Source organism: Notolepis coatsorum, assembly GCF_963971535.1.
Source record: "Notolepis coatsorum genome assembly, chromosome: 6".
Taxonomy (NCBI): domain Eukaryota; kingdom Metazoa; phylum Chordata; class Actinopteri; order Aulopiformes; family Paralepididae; genus Notolepis; species Notolepis coatsorum.
Genome location: NC_140170.1, coordinates 137,348,148 through 137,367,118, shown reverse-complemented (window position 1 = coordinate 137,367,118; position 18,971 = coordinate 137,348,148). Strand labels below are relative to the sequence as shown.

Genomic DNA, 18,971 nt, shown 5'->3' with positions numbered 1-18,971 from the left:
AGCGACAGGCAGATTAGACACATAGCCATAATTTAAAACATAGATTAGGCGATATTAAGTTAACATTGGAGTGGGTTTGGGCATCAAGGGGGTAAAGAGGAAAACACGGCGTGGCATCCAAAGTGTTAAGGCTTCCCTTAATGTGGCTGAGGTAGCGCCAGTGGGAGATACATGAACCTGTCTGGACAGGTAATTAGTCATTCATTCTTTTTACAAACCAGCCAAAGTATCTAAAGGAGGTGCACTTCTACTAAGTAAACACACCATGGCAAAGGAATATGTAGAAAAACAGGGCAAGGGGCCTGGCATTTTTCATTAAAAACTGACTGTAGGAGCCATAATGTAAGTTTCAGTATTATCTTTGGTGTTGTATTATTAGTTGTACTGTCACTTTAGGTGGTGGGCGTGTTCACGGGGTTTGGCGGTAATGGGAGTGTTCATGTGGAATTTCGTTCACCTTTTCACTTGGTTGACAGTTTTACGGAAAGAGGGGGTGAGATTGGAGCACATAATTTCTTTTGACCGCAATAGTTTATAGGAACGTGATCGTGAACAAAAAGCAAACGCAAGCAAGAATGCAAGATAGTATCATTAGAACGCAACGGTATTAGGGCGGTTAGGTGGCCGAGCGGAGATTGCGTTCGTCACCAGCCCCGGAGCTGAGCTGGATTTGCCTGTTCGAATCCAGCTCACAGCTCCGGGGTTGTCACCAGCTTGGCTGGCCGTCTGCACTGATACAATTGGCTGTATCAGAGGGTGGGAGAAGCTGGCGGGGTGGGTCCGGGTCGTTGTAAACAGCGACTCCTACAGTTCGGTCGGGGCGCCTGCTAAGCGCGGATTGGACGTGAGGGGGATAGTGTGGTCCTCCCACACGCTACGCCCTCTCAATGAGAATCCGCGCTGCCAGGTGAAAAGAAGCGGTGATTGGCTGGACGTGTGTCGGAGGAAGCACGTGGTAGCCTCCACTCTCCCAGATGATCTGACTGTGGGGGGTAAGTGCGCAGCGACCAGGAAGGGACTGGGAATTGGCATACGACTAACATTGGGATGGGAGAAAATCGGAGGAAAATGGAGGGGGAAAAAGACCAACAAAAAAATAAAAGAACGCAACGGTATTAGTATATTAGTGTATGTAATTAAGTGTATATTGTTTGTTTCACAAAGCAAAGAATAAAAGCTAGAAAAGCATATTCTGGACGTGGAACGGAGTTATTTTACGACGCGCGCCAAATGTTTGTACTCCTCTGCTTAGCCTCTCGGCACGGCTTGTTTATGATAGCCTCCTGCCGCAACACTGACTGTCCTCCAAGGCTCAAATAAACAAGCTGGCAGCGCCATATTTTTGCCTAGAAACACAAGGCAGTATTTCCCACAAACAGACTTTACTTGGGTCATGGCCCAAATAGGTACATCTTCACCCACCCAGATGTTCCAAACCACCACTGCTTTCAGTCGACTCCCTGCACGACTCCCATGATCCCTCATCAATCTCATGATCTCTCCTCAGACAACAGCAGCCGTGCCCTCAGAGGCTCCATGGACCTACAACTGTAGTAACAGTCCAACCCCCATCCCTCAACCCCCTCGACAAGCCCTGCCCACTGGTGAGCGCTGCAAATAAACTGCCAACCTGTGGGAAAACCATAGCTGCGTTCAGTTCCACAGTGAACATAAACAGTACTCCCTGCTCAGGGAATGTTGGTTAAAGGAAAATTCCCTTGACAAAATTCCTCCATTCGGAACACCCTGCAACGTCACCAAAGCAGACATCCCTTCCTCCGTGCATTACCGTGGTAATGTAAACACCTCAGATACCTGTGTCCACTACTGTGGAAATTTGACACTACTAAAAACAAATATTATATATATTGAAACTAAAACTGACACCAGTTTTATATCTACATAAATCTGCTCAGTTTGAGTGGCAACAACTCAATAATTATTTTTACAGTGCATTTAAATAGTTTATTAGTGTAGTCAGGAAAGCGTTTCAGGAAATACCACACCATCTACTTTGTATTTGTTCTACTGGTCTCTTTTCATTCAAATATTAAACCTGAGGTCCCTCTTTGTTCTGATGTTAGATTATATTACTGCTTTTGATTTTATTGTAAAAATAAAACGAACTTCTATTTTGAAGGCAAAATTTCCAGTCTTTGCTGCAGGTATAGGAAAATGAATAAACTATTAATATATCACTCCTAGCTTCATCTGTGGTTCATGCAGCTGTGGTCCTGTGAACAAAGCCTTCTAATATACATGTCTCTCTCTGGTAAGGCAGGGGATTTCAAATTTTAAGCGGCAGTTAAAAGAATCGCCAAAACTAGCTTAGTGTTGCAGATCAGGTCCCCGACGTCACCAGTGTCAATACATTTTTTTTTTCTTTTTTTTTAAATCTTTTTCCCCCTCCATTTTCCTCCGATTTTCTCCCATCCCAATGTTAGTCGTATGCCAATTCCCAATCCCCTTCCTGGTCGCTGCGCACTTACCCCCCACAGTCAGATCATCTGGGAGAGTGGAGGCTATCACGTGCTTCCTCCGACACACGTCCAGCCAATCAACCGCTTCTTTTCACCTGGCAGCGTGGATCCTCCCTGAGAGGGCGTAGCGTGTGGAAGGATCACACTATCCCACTCAGGTCCTATCCGCGCTTAGCAGGCGCCCCGACCGAACTGTAGGAGTCGCTGTTTACAACGACCCGGACCCACCCCGCCAGCTTCTCCCACCCTCTAATACAGCCAATTGTCACAGATCCGGGGTTGGTGACGAACGCAATCTCCGCTACGCCACCTAACCGCCCTAGTGTCAATACATTCTATGAAACATCTGGTCATTTAGTGTTTTAGCAATTTGGCTTTAAAAATCTGAACGTTAACAAAACATAAAACCCTTTGGTGAAACACAATTAATTATAATAATAAATTCAATTTGTAACGCACTTTATATTTGTGACAAATACAAAGTTAGAAAAGTTATGAATAAAAACTATTAAAATGAATAAAACAACTAATGAAATGGAAAAAACACACAAGACAGTAGTCAGTCAATTTAGGCAAATGCCTTGTTAAAAATAAATGTTTTAGACCCCTTTTAAAAGCCTCAACGGACTGTGGTGCTCTCAGATGGTCGGGGAGGGCATTCCACAGCCGAGGAGCAGCTGAGCAGAAGGCCCGGTGGCCTAAATATTAAAGGCAACCAACTTGTGTCTAACCACGCCCAACTTGCGTCTAGCCACGCCCCCGCGGCAGCAGCAGGCAATAGGCAATAGACAGCCTATTTCCGCGCTGCAGCTCTCTCACGCTGCCGTGGTCACATGGGCGTATTGGCCAATCAGAGAAACGCTAAACACAAGTTGGTTGCCTAAAATATTCACGCGGCCCGGTCGCCCATGGACACAGGAGGTGTGTCCTGTGTATGGGTTGGAGTGTGTTTGAGTATCCAGAGCGGAGGGAGCGGGTGGAGGTCGGGGGAGCGATGAGTTCCTTTAGATAGGATTCATCAATTTTCCCAATAACCTCACATACAGTGTCAAGGACCATTCATTTCTGCCACAGGTGAAAGAAGAAATGCCCCGGGGCTCGTCATAATGACGTGAACGTGTGAGAAGTCTATACCGGATGTGAAACTGCTGCCAGATGCTATTGCCCTGACAGAGATACGTTAGTTAGCAGAGTCCGAACACCAGGCAAGTGATTTAATGACATTCTAGAAACAAATTACTGTACTGAAATTAAGTAATGTGATTCCATATTAACGATTGACATAAGAAGAAAGAGATAGATGTTTTTTTTTTGGAAAATTCATTTTGGCATTTATTTAAGCAGATGTTGGGGGTTAGCGAGGCACAATGACTGATGGGTAATCTTTCTCGTCAACTTCCGGCGAACTGATGAACCAGTTCAGTTCTTCCCTACACAGTTCCCTTAAGATTTCTTTGCTCCCTAGTAGAAGCTCACTTCACACGGCCGAGTACCCTGTCCAGTCCACTTCGCAGGGAACTACTAGGCAATCGGAACGCAGCTACCGATCAGGTGAACAGAGGAGAAGTTCAGAGGTCAAAGGAGGGTCACCTGGCGCAGGGAAGCAGCGAAGGCATCATGGGAGCTGTTGAGGCGCGTTCTGAACTGGGAGCAGATGCTTCTGGCCAGTTTGGCAGCACTGAGGCTTTCTATGGCGTCCTGGGCCACCTTCCTCTTCCACTCTGGGCTGATGGCAGGAGGGTTCACAAACGTTATCCTCTGGATTATCTGGAGGAGGGAGGAAGAGTTGTACCGATTAGTACAATGCCATAGGAAAACTGAAAAAAGAAATGTTTTGGCAGTAATCAAACAGTTTCCCCGACTCCTGTGATTATCGTGGGACCCACCTGTTTGATTTGCTCCCAGACGAGTCGCGTAACGGAGGATCCTGAATGAAAGGTCACCTCCACATGGTAGGCAGCATTCAAGATCTGTGGCAGAGCAACATGTGTGGAAAAGCAGAAAATATGAAGAAAAGAAAAAACACGCCACAAGCAGGTGGGAAACATCAGGCACATGCAGGTCAACTCAAATTCAAACTCTCTGATTGATCCACCAATCACACGGTTGCTTCCCTCGGACAAACTTTGGTCAAACTTTTGACCAACGTTTGTTTATTGACCCATCCTTTAACAACCAGACTCTCCTCTAAATTACATTTGGCTGGTAAGGGTCAGAAGACTCCACCAGTCACTGTGGCCAGTTGTTGAAAGTTACAGCCAGTTGTTGAAAGTTATGACACCATCATTTGTGAGTGAGTGTGTGAGTGAGGTGAGTGAGGTGAGTGAGGTGAGTTGAGTGAGCGAGCAACATGGATCTAGTACATAGCACATAGAGCAACATGGATCTAGTACATAGCACATAGAGCAACATGGATCTAGTATAGCACACAGAGCAACATGGATCTAGTATAGCACATAGAGCAACATGGATCTAGTATAGCACATAGAGCAACATGGATCTAGTATAGCACATAGAGCAACATGGATCTAGTATATAGCACATAGAGCAACATGGATCTAGTATAGCACATAGAGCAACATGGATCTAGTATATAGCACATAGAGCAACATGGATCTAGTATATAGCACATAGAGCAACATGGATCTAGTATAGCACATAGAGCAACACGGATTTCGTTGCAAAATAGCATTCAAGATCACCAACCTGGTGATTATTTGTCAGATAATAATCGGCATTACAAAATGTCCCGATCACAGCAGCCCTGTTTCAGACCCTGTTTCAGACCCTCTGCTCGTTTGTTTTGGTTTATTAGGTAAACCATATTTTGTTATCCGATATATTTAACTGAAGCAGCTTTATTTGGACCCTTCTAACAACATTCATCTGATGACATGACAACAATATTGGTAGTCTTTCAGCAAATTACAAGGTTCTGTTGTCAGTCATGTCATTTTCTATGCTTATCTTAGCTCTGATAAGCAGATAAAAGGTTTCTTTTAGTCATGCTTTTTTCAGTTGAAACATTTTTATCCTTTGGCGATATGAGGAAAGTCATCCACGCTCTCATTTCTATTCACTATTGCAACTCATTCAACAATCTTAAGTGTCTTTAAAAGCCTATTTTAAGAAGCCTATTTAATTTATGATTTGTCACAAACTGAAAGTCATTTTAGTATCCACTGAGATAGGCTTCTTAAAATAGAACATCCCTTTCATAATAAGGGCAGGGCGTCTTATCACAAGGAGTAGAGAGTTCCACCAACGTTCCTGGCCAAATTCCCAATCAGGTCTCTGACATCAAGGCCACCTAATCACCCCCCCATCATTCATCATTCATTCATTCAAGAGCCAAGATATATGATAATAACTTATTATTTATAATTTTTTTATGGAGTGGGGGGGGGGGGGGGGGGGGGGGGGTTGGGTAGGAGGGGTGGGTGGGGGACACTGTACAACTGTACAAGCAAAACTGTACATTGGAATATTGACAAGACCATACTTGGTAATTTTTACTGTACATTGGAGGGGGTTGTGTTAGGACATTTACAGGGGCCAGTTCCGAATTGCAGTCTTCCGTAGGTGTTTTTTGAGAGTGTTTTTGAAAGTGGGTAGTGATTCACATTCCTTTACAGCTTTGGGTAGGGCGTTCCACATTGATGTGGCATAATTGTGAAACGTATTTAGTCCCTTGTTTGAGCCGAATCTGGGTTCATAACTCCAAAAACCTATTAACACATTGAGTGCCACGCCCCTTCCGGGAAGTGACCACTTCCGTGCCGTCCATTAACCCCATGTAAACGTAGTTGTATTTTGTAGACCTAACCCTATATTTTATAGTATAGCTATGTCGAGTCGCATTGAGCTGCTTCTGGTCAACGTGCAAAAAACAGATTATTTTTTCATCCATACATTTCCGTTTTATACCGTTTTGAATATGAACATAGTCCGGCCACTTCTGAGCAATTCCAGGGAAAAGACACGAAAACAGAGTTTTTGTGTAATTCAATAAACACGTTGTCATTTTTCGCCTGATTATCGGATCTTCCTGAAATCAACGCTAGATCATCACTATTATCCTTCCTCGTGCACGCATGCAATGTGATTTAGACCGGTGCAACCCAACGGCATACAGCCAAACAGCTATAACACAGATAGCTTCAATCGAAGTAGAAATAAATATCAGATCAACGCAAGCTTTCATATATGGTGTCCTTACCTGGTCTCTGAAGTAATGCAAACAAAATAATCCAATAATCTCATCGCCATTCCAGTTATCCACAGCGATCGTGCCTCCGACATTGTAGGACATTGCACTTCAACGGGCGGGCGGGGTCAGTAGTCCAAACCACCCCTACAAGCGTGTGTTTTGCCGGAGTGTTTAGGACCCGCCCCCATGCCACAGCTCGGTAGAGAAAAGAAACCAACCCGCTTCTAACGGGCTGCATTACTGGCCGAAGGCGTTAGAGGGCGGTATAATACCGTCTGCCAGCTCAGACACACTCAGAACAGTATGCACAAGCTGCCCCGCTGAATTATGAAGGCAATAGATAATAAAAGAAATACCGTGACAGAAACGTAGATCTACGTTTCTGGCACTCAACAATCGGACGACAGAAACGTATATATCTACGTGAACGGCACTCAATGTGTTAAAGATTTTATCATATATTTACACAAAAATATCATAGAGCCCACAGAAATGTAATTGTTATGTTAATGTTGGTGTTAACTTGGTTCCAGGGCTGCTCAAGGTAGGGCTCATGGGTCAAATGTGTACAAAATGTGTCCCTCTAAAGTAGGGGTGTACAAAATGTGTCCCTCTAAAGTAGGGGTGGGCGATATGACGATATTAAATAAATATCGGGTACAGTTGCATTAACGATACACTTCTGAAACGTATCATGGACATCGCGATGTTTTGCACAAACCCTGTATTTGGATGTAAGCCTAGTTGTATATGTTGTCGCGTCCGCTTCTAAGCCGCTGCGGCTGAGATGAGACTTGCTTTAGCGCAGTGCTTTCCTCTCTCCCTCACAGAAAAAATATTTATACACATGATGCACAAACACCTTTACAGGATGTTATAACATTGCTGATAATAAAAATTATTATTTTCTCACAGTACTAATGTACTTGGTGGAGCCTGAACACTAAGTAACACCGGTACCACCATGGCAAGCCTAGTGTGTGTGTGTGTGTGTGTGTGTGTGTGTGTGTGTGTGTGTGTGTGTGTGTGTGTGTGTGTGTGTGTGTGTGTGTGTGTGTATGTATTTTTGGCTAAAGTGGAAAGAAAACACAGTACTGTGCAAAAGTCTCAAGAGTTTACTTTTTATATAAATGGTCTTAGATGTTAATATAAAAAATCTGTATTAGTGTGTCAGTAGACTACTCTTTCAGATTTTTAGAAACTTTTAATTTAATAATTTTTGAAAGCATCTCCATGGTTTAATGCAGACATATGTTGCAGGGACTATTATAATCATCATGTTGGCGTGACTGTATGCATCAAAGGGTTAAATCAAGCATTTTTAAGTGCTTTAGAGGAAATGTCAAAATATCACGATAATTATATATTGTGTATCGTGACATAGCTGAAAAAATATCACATTATCATTTAGAGGCCGTATCGCCCAGCCCTACTCTAAAGTATTTCAGAGTGTAAAATGTTATATCTGATCTGGTTTGATTCAACTCAATAGCACCTATTTAGTTATTTTGAGGACAATATTATAGGGCAAGCATCTTGATCATAAGGCTATTTTTACTTATACCATTTTTAAATAACACATGTCCAACAGGAGTATTTATGCAGCTCACTGGAGCACGTTATATTGAAGTCTCTCACTCTATACCAAAAGAGAAGGGTTCATGCCCCACACCACACCACCATAGCCCACCTGTTTGAGGTGATTGGAGGTGACGTTGTGTACGGAGGAGTCCATGTTGGACTTCTCCAGGCTGCTGAGACAACGCTCCAGGGTCCCTACGAAGCTCTCTCTGAGGTAGTCCACGGAACTGATGAGCTTATTGGCCACCGCCTGGTTCAGACGAACCACTATCAGCTCCTGGATCTGGTGGATGCAGGACTTGATCTCTTTTGAGGTAACAGGGTCTCCGTTAGTCGTCACGATGATGTCTGTGGTTAAGAGAGATAAAAGGAGAAAGCAGAGAGAGGGGGGGGGGGGGGGGGGGGGGGGGGGTCAGGTCACTGTGGGAGAAGAACACTGGCCCAAATACCATACCATGACATGTTTGAGTTAATAATGTCAAGTACTAGGTCAGTAATGTCGAGGGGCCTGAGAAGAGCATTGAGGCAAGGGAAAAAGTGGGATTTCACAGTTGTATTTTAAGATCGTGACAGGATTGTGATGAGGACAAAACCAAGCAGAAAATAGAACATTAGGAAGAGTGATGGTGAATGTCCTAAACTTTGGAAATTTGGAATAGACTAATAGTCATTGGATTTAGCCAACTAATCGATTAGTAGATTAACACTTTGAATGCCATCCACGAGTTTCTCGTGTTTACCCCCCGCGGGTTGCATGCCCACTCACGAGAATATTCGTTTTATTCGTTTTTTTTTTAATTATTATTAGCGATCTGAAATCATATTGCATCAAGCGAGTATCGTTGGAGATCCAGGCACCCCCGGCGCTCAGATGTGAAAAAAGCGCCCCCTATAGTCTCCCAGATGGTAATTCACCCTTTTGGATTGAACTCAATGAAAATGAAGAAAAAGAAACCCGCACTCCACATTTTCCTTCTCACTCATGCAACAGGCGTCTACCAGCTTCATGCTGGACTCACGGAGCAGCGGGGAATATGTGTTATACAGTATCACGGTGGATCACTAAAAGGAGCGTTTTTTTCAAATGGCAATCAGGAATTGGAATAATCCATTTGGATACCATCTGATCTCAGGTAAGGAATCTATGTTACCAGTCTAAGGATAATCAGATCCGTTTTCACGGATATATAAGCGTTTGTGATTATGTGATATCGCTGTTAGACTGTGCGCGCCGTCAGGAAATAGGAGCAGCGATTATCAGCGCACGGCACGAGCGTGCATGCATACACATACTATCGATCATCTAGCGTTTATTTGAAAACGATTCATAAATAGGCCGACAAATGACAACGTTCTAGAATATTCCAGGAAAAGGCGATTATCAGGGAATCTCTTCTTTTTTCAGTGAAACCGAGTGCTTTTCAGAATGGTAGAACACGGAAATGAAGCGATAAAAAAACAATCTGCTTTGACAATGTTGACTGGAAAACGAGTCTTTGATAAGTCCTAAACACCAGCAAGACCAAAGTTATGAGGTTCGGCCACAAGGGTACCTCCCAGACTGGCACCATTGTAGCCGCCGATGGCAAAAAGCTTGAACTGGTCACCTCTATAAATACCTGGGAGTGTGGATCGACACCAAACTCTCCTTCTCTGAACACCTAACTAAACTGCAGGCCAAAGTCAAAGCAAGGCTTAGCTTTCTGTATAGGAACCGTTCCTCCTTCACTAGATCTGCTAAACTCACCCTGGTCCAGATGACTGTCCTGCCGCTATTTGATTTTAGTGATGTAATCTACCGCTTGGCCCGTAAAGGTGATCTAGAGCGCTTAGATATCCTATATCACTCAGCCATTCGCTTCGCTACCAATGCCCCCTACAGGACCCACCACTGCGAGCTATACTCCCTAGTAAACTGGCCCTCCCTGGAGATTAGACTGGCTGGCCTTTGTATATAAAACACTTCTAGGCCGTAATCCCCCTTACCTTACTCGCCTAGTCCACCCTCGTCCACTCCCAAATTACCACACCCGGTCAGCCACACATATCCTGGTAAACGCCCCCCATGCCAACTCCTCACAAGGCCGTTCCTCCTTTCAGTACGCAGCAGTTGATAGCTGGAACACACTACAAAAAACCTTAAATATGGAAACGTTTATTTCAATTAGATTGTTTAAGGAAACTTTAACAAACTCCCTAGAGCACTCATGTAGATGTTTCTCCATGTGCTAACACCATGCTGCCACTATTGTTCTGTTGTCTGCCAGTTGTTGTTCAGTTCAGTTGTTGCTCTGTATGTATGTCCTGCCTTTTTAATAATGTTCCTTTGTGTTTTATTTTTATTTATTTAATTTTATCCCCCATCCCCTTTCCCCTAGGGGGCTTTTTACCCCCAAATAGGCCGTTATTGAAAATAAGAACTTGTTCTTAATTAACCTGCTTATTCAAATAAAGGTTTGAAGGTGTTTGATGATGATAAGCGACAGGCAAATTAGACACATAGCCATAATTTAAAACATAGATTAGGCGATATTAACGTTAACATTGAAGTGGCCCTGGGCATTCAAGGGACTAATAATGAATTAACCTTGGGCAGTCAAAGTGTTAAAGGGGAACGCCACTCAAATATAATAAGTTATTTTCTAAGACAGTTCAATCAATATTTGTGAACATGAGCTACTCTCTCCCAAAGCCAGAAACCAGGAAAACTCCAACATTTTGGGAAATTTGCTTATTTAACATCTTCCCTGGAGTTGGACAAGAAGATACATACCTTTTTCGTCTCTCTGCATGCATTGGGCTTAGGGAACGCCTGGACCGTTAGCCTAGCTTAGCTTCATCACTGGAAGTGGAGCAGACATCTAGCCTAGTTCACTACAGTCAGGAAATATACAATCAAAATACAACTCCCAAACGTTCCTGTAAACATGTTGTGACCTGTGTATTTACCACGTCTCCCAGTCACACAAGTCTCCCAGTCACACAAGTCACACGGGTCTCCCAGTCACACAAGTCTCCCAGTCACACAAGTCTCCCAGTCACACAAGTCTCCAAGTCACATGAGTCTCCCAGTCACACAAGTCTCCAAGTCACACAAGTCTCCCAGTCACACAAGTCTCCAAGTCACTTGTGTGACTGGGAGACTTGTGTGACTTGTGTGACTGGGAGACTCATGTGACTTGGAGACTTGTGTGTCTGGGAGACTTGTGTGACTGGGAGACTTGTGTGACTTGGAGACTTGTGTGACTGGGAGACTCATGTGACTGGGAGACTTGTGTGACTTGGAGACTCGTGTGACTTGTGTGACTTGTGTGACTGGGAGACTTGTGTGACTTGGAGACTTGTGTGACTAGGAGACTCGTGTGACTTGGAGACTTGTGTGACTGGATACTCGTGTGACTTGGAGACTTGTGACTGGGAGACTCATGTGACTTGGAGACTTGTGTGACTGGGAGACTCGTGTGACTTGTGTGACTTGGAGACTTGTGTGACGGAGACTCGTGTGACGGGGAGACTTGTGTGTCTGGGAGACTTGTGTGACTGGGAGACTTGTGTGACTGGGAGACTGGTGTGACTGGGAGACGTGGTAAATACACCGGTCACAACATGTTTACAGGAACGTTTTGGGAGTTGTATTTTGATTGTATATTTCCTGACTGTAGTGAACTAGGCTAGATGTCTGCCCCACTTCCAGTGATGAAGCTAAGCTAGGCTAACGGTCCAGGCGTTCCCTAAGGCCAATGCATGCAGAGAGACAAAAAAGGTATGTATCTTCTTGTCTAACTCCAGGGAAGATGTTAAATACCATACTTTTCGGACTATAAGCCGCGGCTTTTCCCCCCATGGTGATGGTGAATGTCCTAAACTTAAGAAATTTGGAATAGACTAATAGTCATTGGATTTAGCCAACTAATCGATTAGTAGATTAACACTTTGAATGCCATCCACGAGTTTCTCGTGTTTACCCCCCGCGGGTTGCATGCCCACTCACGAGAATATTCGTTTTATTCGTTTTTTTTTAAATTATTATTAGCGATCTGAAATCATATTGCATCAAGCGAGTATCGTTGGAGATCCAGGCACCCCCGGCGCTCAGATGTGAAAAAAGCGCCCCCTATAGTCTCCCAGATGGTAATTCACCCTTTTGGATTGAACTCAATGAAAATGAAGAAAAAGAAACCCGCACTCCACATTTTCCTTCTCACTCATGCAACAGGCGTCTACCAGCTTCATGCTGGACTCACGGAGCAGCGGGGAATATGTGTTATACAGTATCACGGTGGATCACTAAAAGGAGCGTTTTTTTCAAATGGCAATCAGGAATTGGAATAATCCATTTGGATACCATCTGATCTCAGGTAAGGAATCTATGTTACCAGTCTAAGGATAATCAGATCCGTTTTCACGGATATATAAGCGTTTGTGATTATGTGATATCGCTGTTAGACTGTGCGCGCCGTCAGGAAATAGGAGCAGCGATTATCAGCGCATGGCACGAGCGTGCATGCATACACATACTATCGATCATCTAGCGTTTATTTGAAAACGATTCATAAATAGGCCGACAAATGACAACGTTCTAGAATATTCCAGGAAAAGGCGATTATCAGGGAATCTCTTCTTTTTTCAGTGAAACCGAGTGCTTTTCAGAATGGTAGAACACGGAAATGAAGCGATAAAAAAACAATCTGCTTTGACAATGTTGACTGGAAAACGAGTCTTTGATAAGTCCTAAACACCAGCAAGACCAAAGTTATGAGGTTCGGCCACAAGGGTACCTCCCAGACTGGCACCATTGTAGCCGCCGATGGCAAAAAGCTTGAACTGGTCACCTCTATAAATACCTGGGAGTGTGGATCGACACCAAACTCTCCTTCTCTGAACACCTAACTAAACTGCAGGCCAAAGTCAAAGCAAGGCTTAGCTTTCTGTATAGGAACCGTTCCTCCTTCACTAGATCTGCTAAACTCACCCTGGTCCAGATGACTGTCCTGCCGCTATTTGATTTTAGTGATGTAATCTACCGCTTGGCCCGTAAAGGTGATCTAGAGCGCTTAGATATCCTATATCACTCAGCCATTCGCTTCGCTACCAATGCCCCCTACAGGACCCACCACTGCGAGCTATACTCCCTAGTAAACTGGCCCTCCCTGGAGATTAGACTGGCTGGCCTTTGTATATAAAACACTTCTAGGCCGTAATCCCCCTTACCTTACTCGCCTAGTCCACCCTCGTCCACTCCCAAATTACCACACCCGGTCAGCCACACATATCCTGGTAAACGCCCCCCATGCCAACTCCTCACAAGGCCGTTCCTCCTTTCAGTACGCAGCAGCTGATAGCTGGAACACACTACAAAAAACCTTAAATATGGAAACGTTTATTTCAATTAGATTGTTTAAGGAAACTTTAACAAACTCCCTAGAGCACTCATGTAGATGTTTCTCCATGTGCTAACACCATGCTGCCACTATTGTTCTGTTGTCTGCCAGTTGTTGTTCAGTTCAGTTGTTGCTCTGTATGTATGTCCTGCCTTTTTAATAATGTTCCTTTGTGTTTTATTTTTATTTATTTAATTTTATCCCCCATCCCCTTTCCCCTAGGGGGCTTTTTACCCCCAAATAGGCCGTTATTGAAAATAAGAACTTGTTCTTAATTAACCTGCTTATTCAAATAAAGGTTTGAAGGTGTTTGATGATGATAAGCGACAGGCAAATTAGACACATAGCCATAATTTAAAACATAGATTAGGCGATATTAACGTTAACATTGAAGTGGCCCTGGGCATTCAAGGGACTAATAATGAATTAACCTTGGGCAGTCAAAGTGTTAAAGGGGAACGCCACTCAAATATAATAAGTTATTTTCTAAGACAGTTCAATCAATATTTGTGAACATGAGCTACTCTCTCCCAAAGCCAGAAACCAGGAAAACTCCAACATTTTGGGAAATTTGCTTATTTAACATCTTCCCTGGAGTTGGACAAGAAGATACATACCTTTTTCGTCTCTCTGCATGCATTGGGCTTAGGGAACGCCTGGACCGTTAGCCTAGCTTAGCTTCATCACTGGAAGTGGAGCAGACATCTAGCCTAGTTCACTACAGTCAGGAAATATACAATCAAAATACAACTCCCAAACGTTCCTGTAAACATGTTGTGACCTGTGTATTTACCACGTCTCCCAGTCACACAAGTCTCCCAGTCACACAAGTCACACGGGTCTCCCAGTCACACAAGTCTCCCAGTCACACGAGTCTCCCAGTCACACAAGTCTCCAAGTCACATGAGTCTCCCAGTCACACAAGTCTCCAAGTCACACAAGTCACACAAGTCTCCCAGTCACACAAGTCTCCAAGTCACTTGTGTGACTGGGAGACTTGTGTGACTTGTGTGACTGGGAGACTCATGTGACTTGGAGACTTGTGTGTCTGGGAGACTTGTGTGACTGGGAGACTTGTGTGACTGAGAGACTTGTTACTGGGAGACTTGTGTGACTTGGAGACTTGTGTGACTGGGAGACTCGTGTGACTGGGAGACTTGTGTGACTTGGAGACTCGTGTGACTTGTGTGACTTGTGTGACTGGGAGACTTGTGTGACTTGGAGACTTGTGTGACTTGGAGACTTGTGTGACTTGGAGACTCGTGTGACTTGGAGACTTGTGTGACTGGATACTCGTGTGACTTGGAGACTTGTGACTGGGAGACTCATGTGACTTGGAGACTTGTGTGACTGGGAGACTCGTGTGACTTGTGTGACTTGGAGACTTGTGTGACGGAGACTCGTGTGACGGGGAGACTTGTGTGTCTGGGAGACTTGTGTGACTGGGAGACTTGTGTGACTGGGAGACTGGTGTGACTGGGAGACGTGGTAAATACACCGGTCACAACATGTTTACAGGAACGTTTGGGAGTTGTATTTTGATTGTATATTTCCTGACTGTAGTGAACTAGGCTAGATGTCTGCCCCACTTCCAGTGATGAAGCTAAGCTAGGCTAACGGTCCAGGCGTTCCCTAAGGCCAATGCATGCAGAGAGACAAAAAAGGTATGTATCTTCTTGTCTAACTCCAGGGAAGATGTTAAATACCGTACTTTTCGGACTATAAGCCGCGGCTTTTCCGCCCATTTTTCGACCCTGCGGCTTATATAACGGTGCGGCTTATATGTGACTCGACGTGACCAAACCCGAAAATGTAAAAATCTAAATATTGCTTTTTTGACTGCATTGAAATGTTATTTATCTGTTCCCTTATTTGCTAAACTTAATACAACTTGTAAATGAGTTAATTCTTGTTATTTGTCCGACAGTATTGTGTCCCAATGCTAATTACATATGGTAATTAAACATTAAAACACCTGCGGCTTATAGTCCAGTGCGGCTTATATATGTACACATCATTCAATTTAGCTGCTGCGGCTTATAGTCAGGTGCGGCTTATAGTGCGAAAAGTACGGTAAGCTAATTTCCCAAAATGTTGGAGTTTTCCTTTAAACACAAAGTCTGGAGCTGCTGCATTGACCCACAGGATGTTAGTTTTTTTATATCCAAATGAGCTTTATTCTATAGTAGATAGTAGATAGTAAGAGGGCAGTAATAAAGGCAAAACGGGGCTACAGGGATAAGGTTGAACTTCAGTTTGAACAGACTGATTCCAGAGGTATGTGACAGGGCCTCAGAACGATGACAGATTACAAAGGCACCTCCCTCAAGCTGAACAGTGACATCTCCTTGGCAAAATGATCTCAATACCTTCTATGCGAGGTTTGAGGCTGTAAATAACACCAGCCTACAAACCAGCGAAGCAGCGCCTCTACCACCTGAGACAGTTAAGGAAGTTCAGAGTATCTGGGAAGATACTCCAGTCCTTCTACTCCGGAGCTGTAGAGAGCATCTTGACTGGAAACATCACTGCCTGGTATGGAAACAGCACGGCACAGAACAAGAAGGCCCTACAGAGAGTGGTGCGCTCAGCCGAGCGTACCACGGGTATTGCACTACCTCCCCTGCAGGTTCTATACAACAAGAGGTGCAAATCCAGAGCCTGCAGAATAATGAAAGACCCTCACCACCCCAACAACAGCCTGTTCCAGCTGCTGAGGTCAGGCAGACGCCTGCGAACCCCAGCTACTAGGACAGAAAGGCTTCGGCTCAGCTTCTTCCCCCAGGCCATCAGAGCCTTGAACACTGAGTGCCACAGAACACTGAATTCTCCACACACAAGCACACATGAGCACACACGACACGCACGCTGTACACGCTCGCACACTAGCAGCCACTTTAACATGAGCAAGCACACACTCATGCTGCACATGCCCACACTTATGGCCACAAAGGAAAGGTCACTTTAAAAATAGTATAGCAACAGTAACAGTGTATTGCACTACCAAAGGACCTAGCATGTCCTCCATGCTCTGTAAATAACTTATGTACAAATACCGATATGCCCTACTATGTTACCTGTTTACTGCACAATGTTGTTTTATTGGATTCTATTATATGTTGTACTACTGTATTGCACATCGTTGCGGGCAAGACCACCCGCATTTCATTGTATACTTGTATGCCGTGACAAATAAAACTCTTGACTTAACCACTGCAATGGAGGAGGGGGCCACTGCCGATGGAGACTCAGTGTTCAGGATAACAGAACATGAGGTGAGGAGGACCTTTAACACGAGTGCCAGCGACGCTATATGTCGTTAGTTCATGCTGACCGTTGAATGCCAGCAACGCTATATAACATTTTTTTATTTTTTTTTAATTAGCGATTTGAATTCATATTTCATCAATCTAGCCTCACGCTAGTGCAGCAACATCTCTCTGAGCTCCATTAGGAAAATACCGCCCCCTATCGTCTCTCCCTGTGTAACTGCACCCCATTGGATTAGACTGATGGGGGGGGGGGGGGGATCCAGTTTCCTCATTTAACTTTTCCGGCAAGCCATCCGAAGAGATTGCAGTGATTGCCGAGCCGGAAAACAGTGTGGAATACATATTTACAGTACCCAGCACTGAATCAATAAACGCGATCGAAAAATGACAAAGTTTTTTGTGTATTCCAGTAAATGCCGTTTATCACGGAATCTTTATATTTTCCTGAACTTTCAAGAAAACAAGGGCTTTTCAAAATGCTATAAAACGGAAATGAACCGATTAAAAAAACAATCCGTTTCGACAATGTTGACTGCAAACAAGTCATTGATAAGCGACGGCCAGATTAGACACATAATTTAACACTTTGAATGCCCAGCAGGGGGCGCACATTTAGTGCTTGAATGCCCACATCCACTCCAATGTTAACGTTAATATCGCCTAATCTATGTTTTAAATTATGGCTATGTGTCTAATCTGCCCGTCGCATTATCAATGACACATTTCCAGTCAACATTGTCAAAGCAGATTGTTTTTTTATCGGTTAATTTCCATTTTCTAGCATTTTGAAAAGCACTTGTTTTCACGGAAAAAATAAGAGATTCCATGATAATCGCCCTTTACTGGAATATTCTAGAACGTTGTCATTTTTCGGCCTATTTATGAATCGTTTTCAAATAAACGCTAGATTATCGATAGTATATGTGTACGCATGCACGCTCGTGCCGTGATTCTCCTAGTTCCTGACCGCTCGCACAGTCAAACAGCCTGGGGGACACATATGGAAAACGCTTATATCTCCGTGAAAACGGGTCTGATTATCCTAAGACTGGTAAAATAGATTCCTTACCTGAGATCAGATGGTATCCAAATGGATTATTCCAATTCCTGATCACCATTCCGAAAATCGATCCTTTTATTGATCCCACGCGTATACTGTAAAACACATAATCCCCGCTGCTCTGAGGGTCCAGAATGAAGCTGATCGTCTCTCACCGGTTACGGTGAGAAGTCAAATGTGGAGTCCGGGTTTTTTTTTCTCATTCATTTAAATTGAGTCCAATCCAAAAGGGTGAATTACCATCTGGGAGACGATAGGGGGTGCTTTTTTCACATCCGAGCGCCTGGGGTGGCTGATTGACCAACGTTAGACTGGGTTGATGAAATATGAATTCAGATCGCTAATAAATTTAAAAAAAACGAATATTCTCGTTATGGGCATTCAACCCGCGGGGGCTAAACCAGAGAAATCTCGGGTTGGGCAATCAAAGTGTTAAAGGAAAACGCCAATTTTTTGCCGAACCACTCCTCTCGGGGCGCAGTCAATGATTTCACGCAACGCAGTGATACTTACTAACGTGATGCCGTGTTTGTTTACATTCTCATTTCATTCAAAGGATCCGAACCGATTGAAGTTTATGGATACTGTTGTGAAGGGCCAGATTAAACCGAATATATATATTTATTTATATATATATATTTGGTTGTATTTGTATATTCTCTAATATTCCCTGATATCCCTTGTATATTCCTTGTACAATATGCATTGAATATCCATTCTAGCCTACTGAACATCCCATAATAGTCTCCATTCTACTATTGGTCGAGACCTTGGTGCCAGGCTGCCATACCCCTCAGACCCAGTTCAAACGTACCGCTCGACATGTACGAACAAGTCCTAGTTCCGCGTAGGAATTTGGCTACCGCACCACTAATGGGACTATTTGTTCATAGTGCGTATATATACTGCGCTACTAAAGTAGGACTTTCTTTTCAGTCCAGTTTCTTACCCTCCAATAGAGTCACAGACGTAAAGCCTCCCCGCGAT

The 18,971-nt window shown here is 43.9% G+C and overlaps 1 protein-coding gene across 1 annotated transcript in view; it reads right to left on the bottom strand.

Moving 5' to 3' along the window:
- Positions 1–18,971, bottom strand: part of dstyk (dual serine/threonine and tyrosine protein kinase) — an 87,008-nt gene that overhangs the window by 19,015 nt on the left and 49,022 nt on the right. Inside the window, exons 5-7 of the mRNA XM_084316284.1 lie at positions 8,381–8,619; positions 4,367–4,450; positions 4,071–4,247 (exon numbers count right to left, since the gene is read on the bottom strand). Coding sequence (XP_084172410.1) covers positions 4,071–4,247; positions 4,367–4,450; positions 8,381–8,619 — 500 coding nt within the window. The remainder of the gene's footprint in view (positions 1–4,070; positions 4,248–4,366; positions 4,451–8,380; positions 8,620–18,971) is intronic.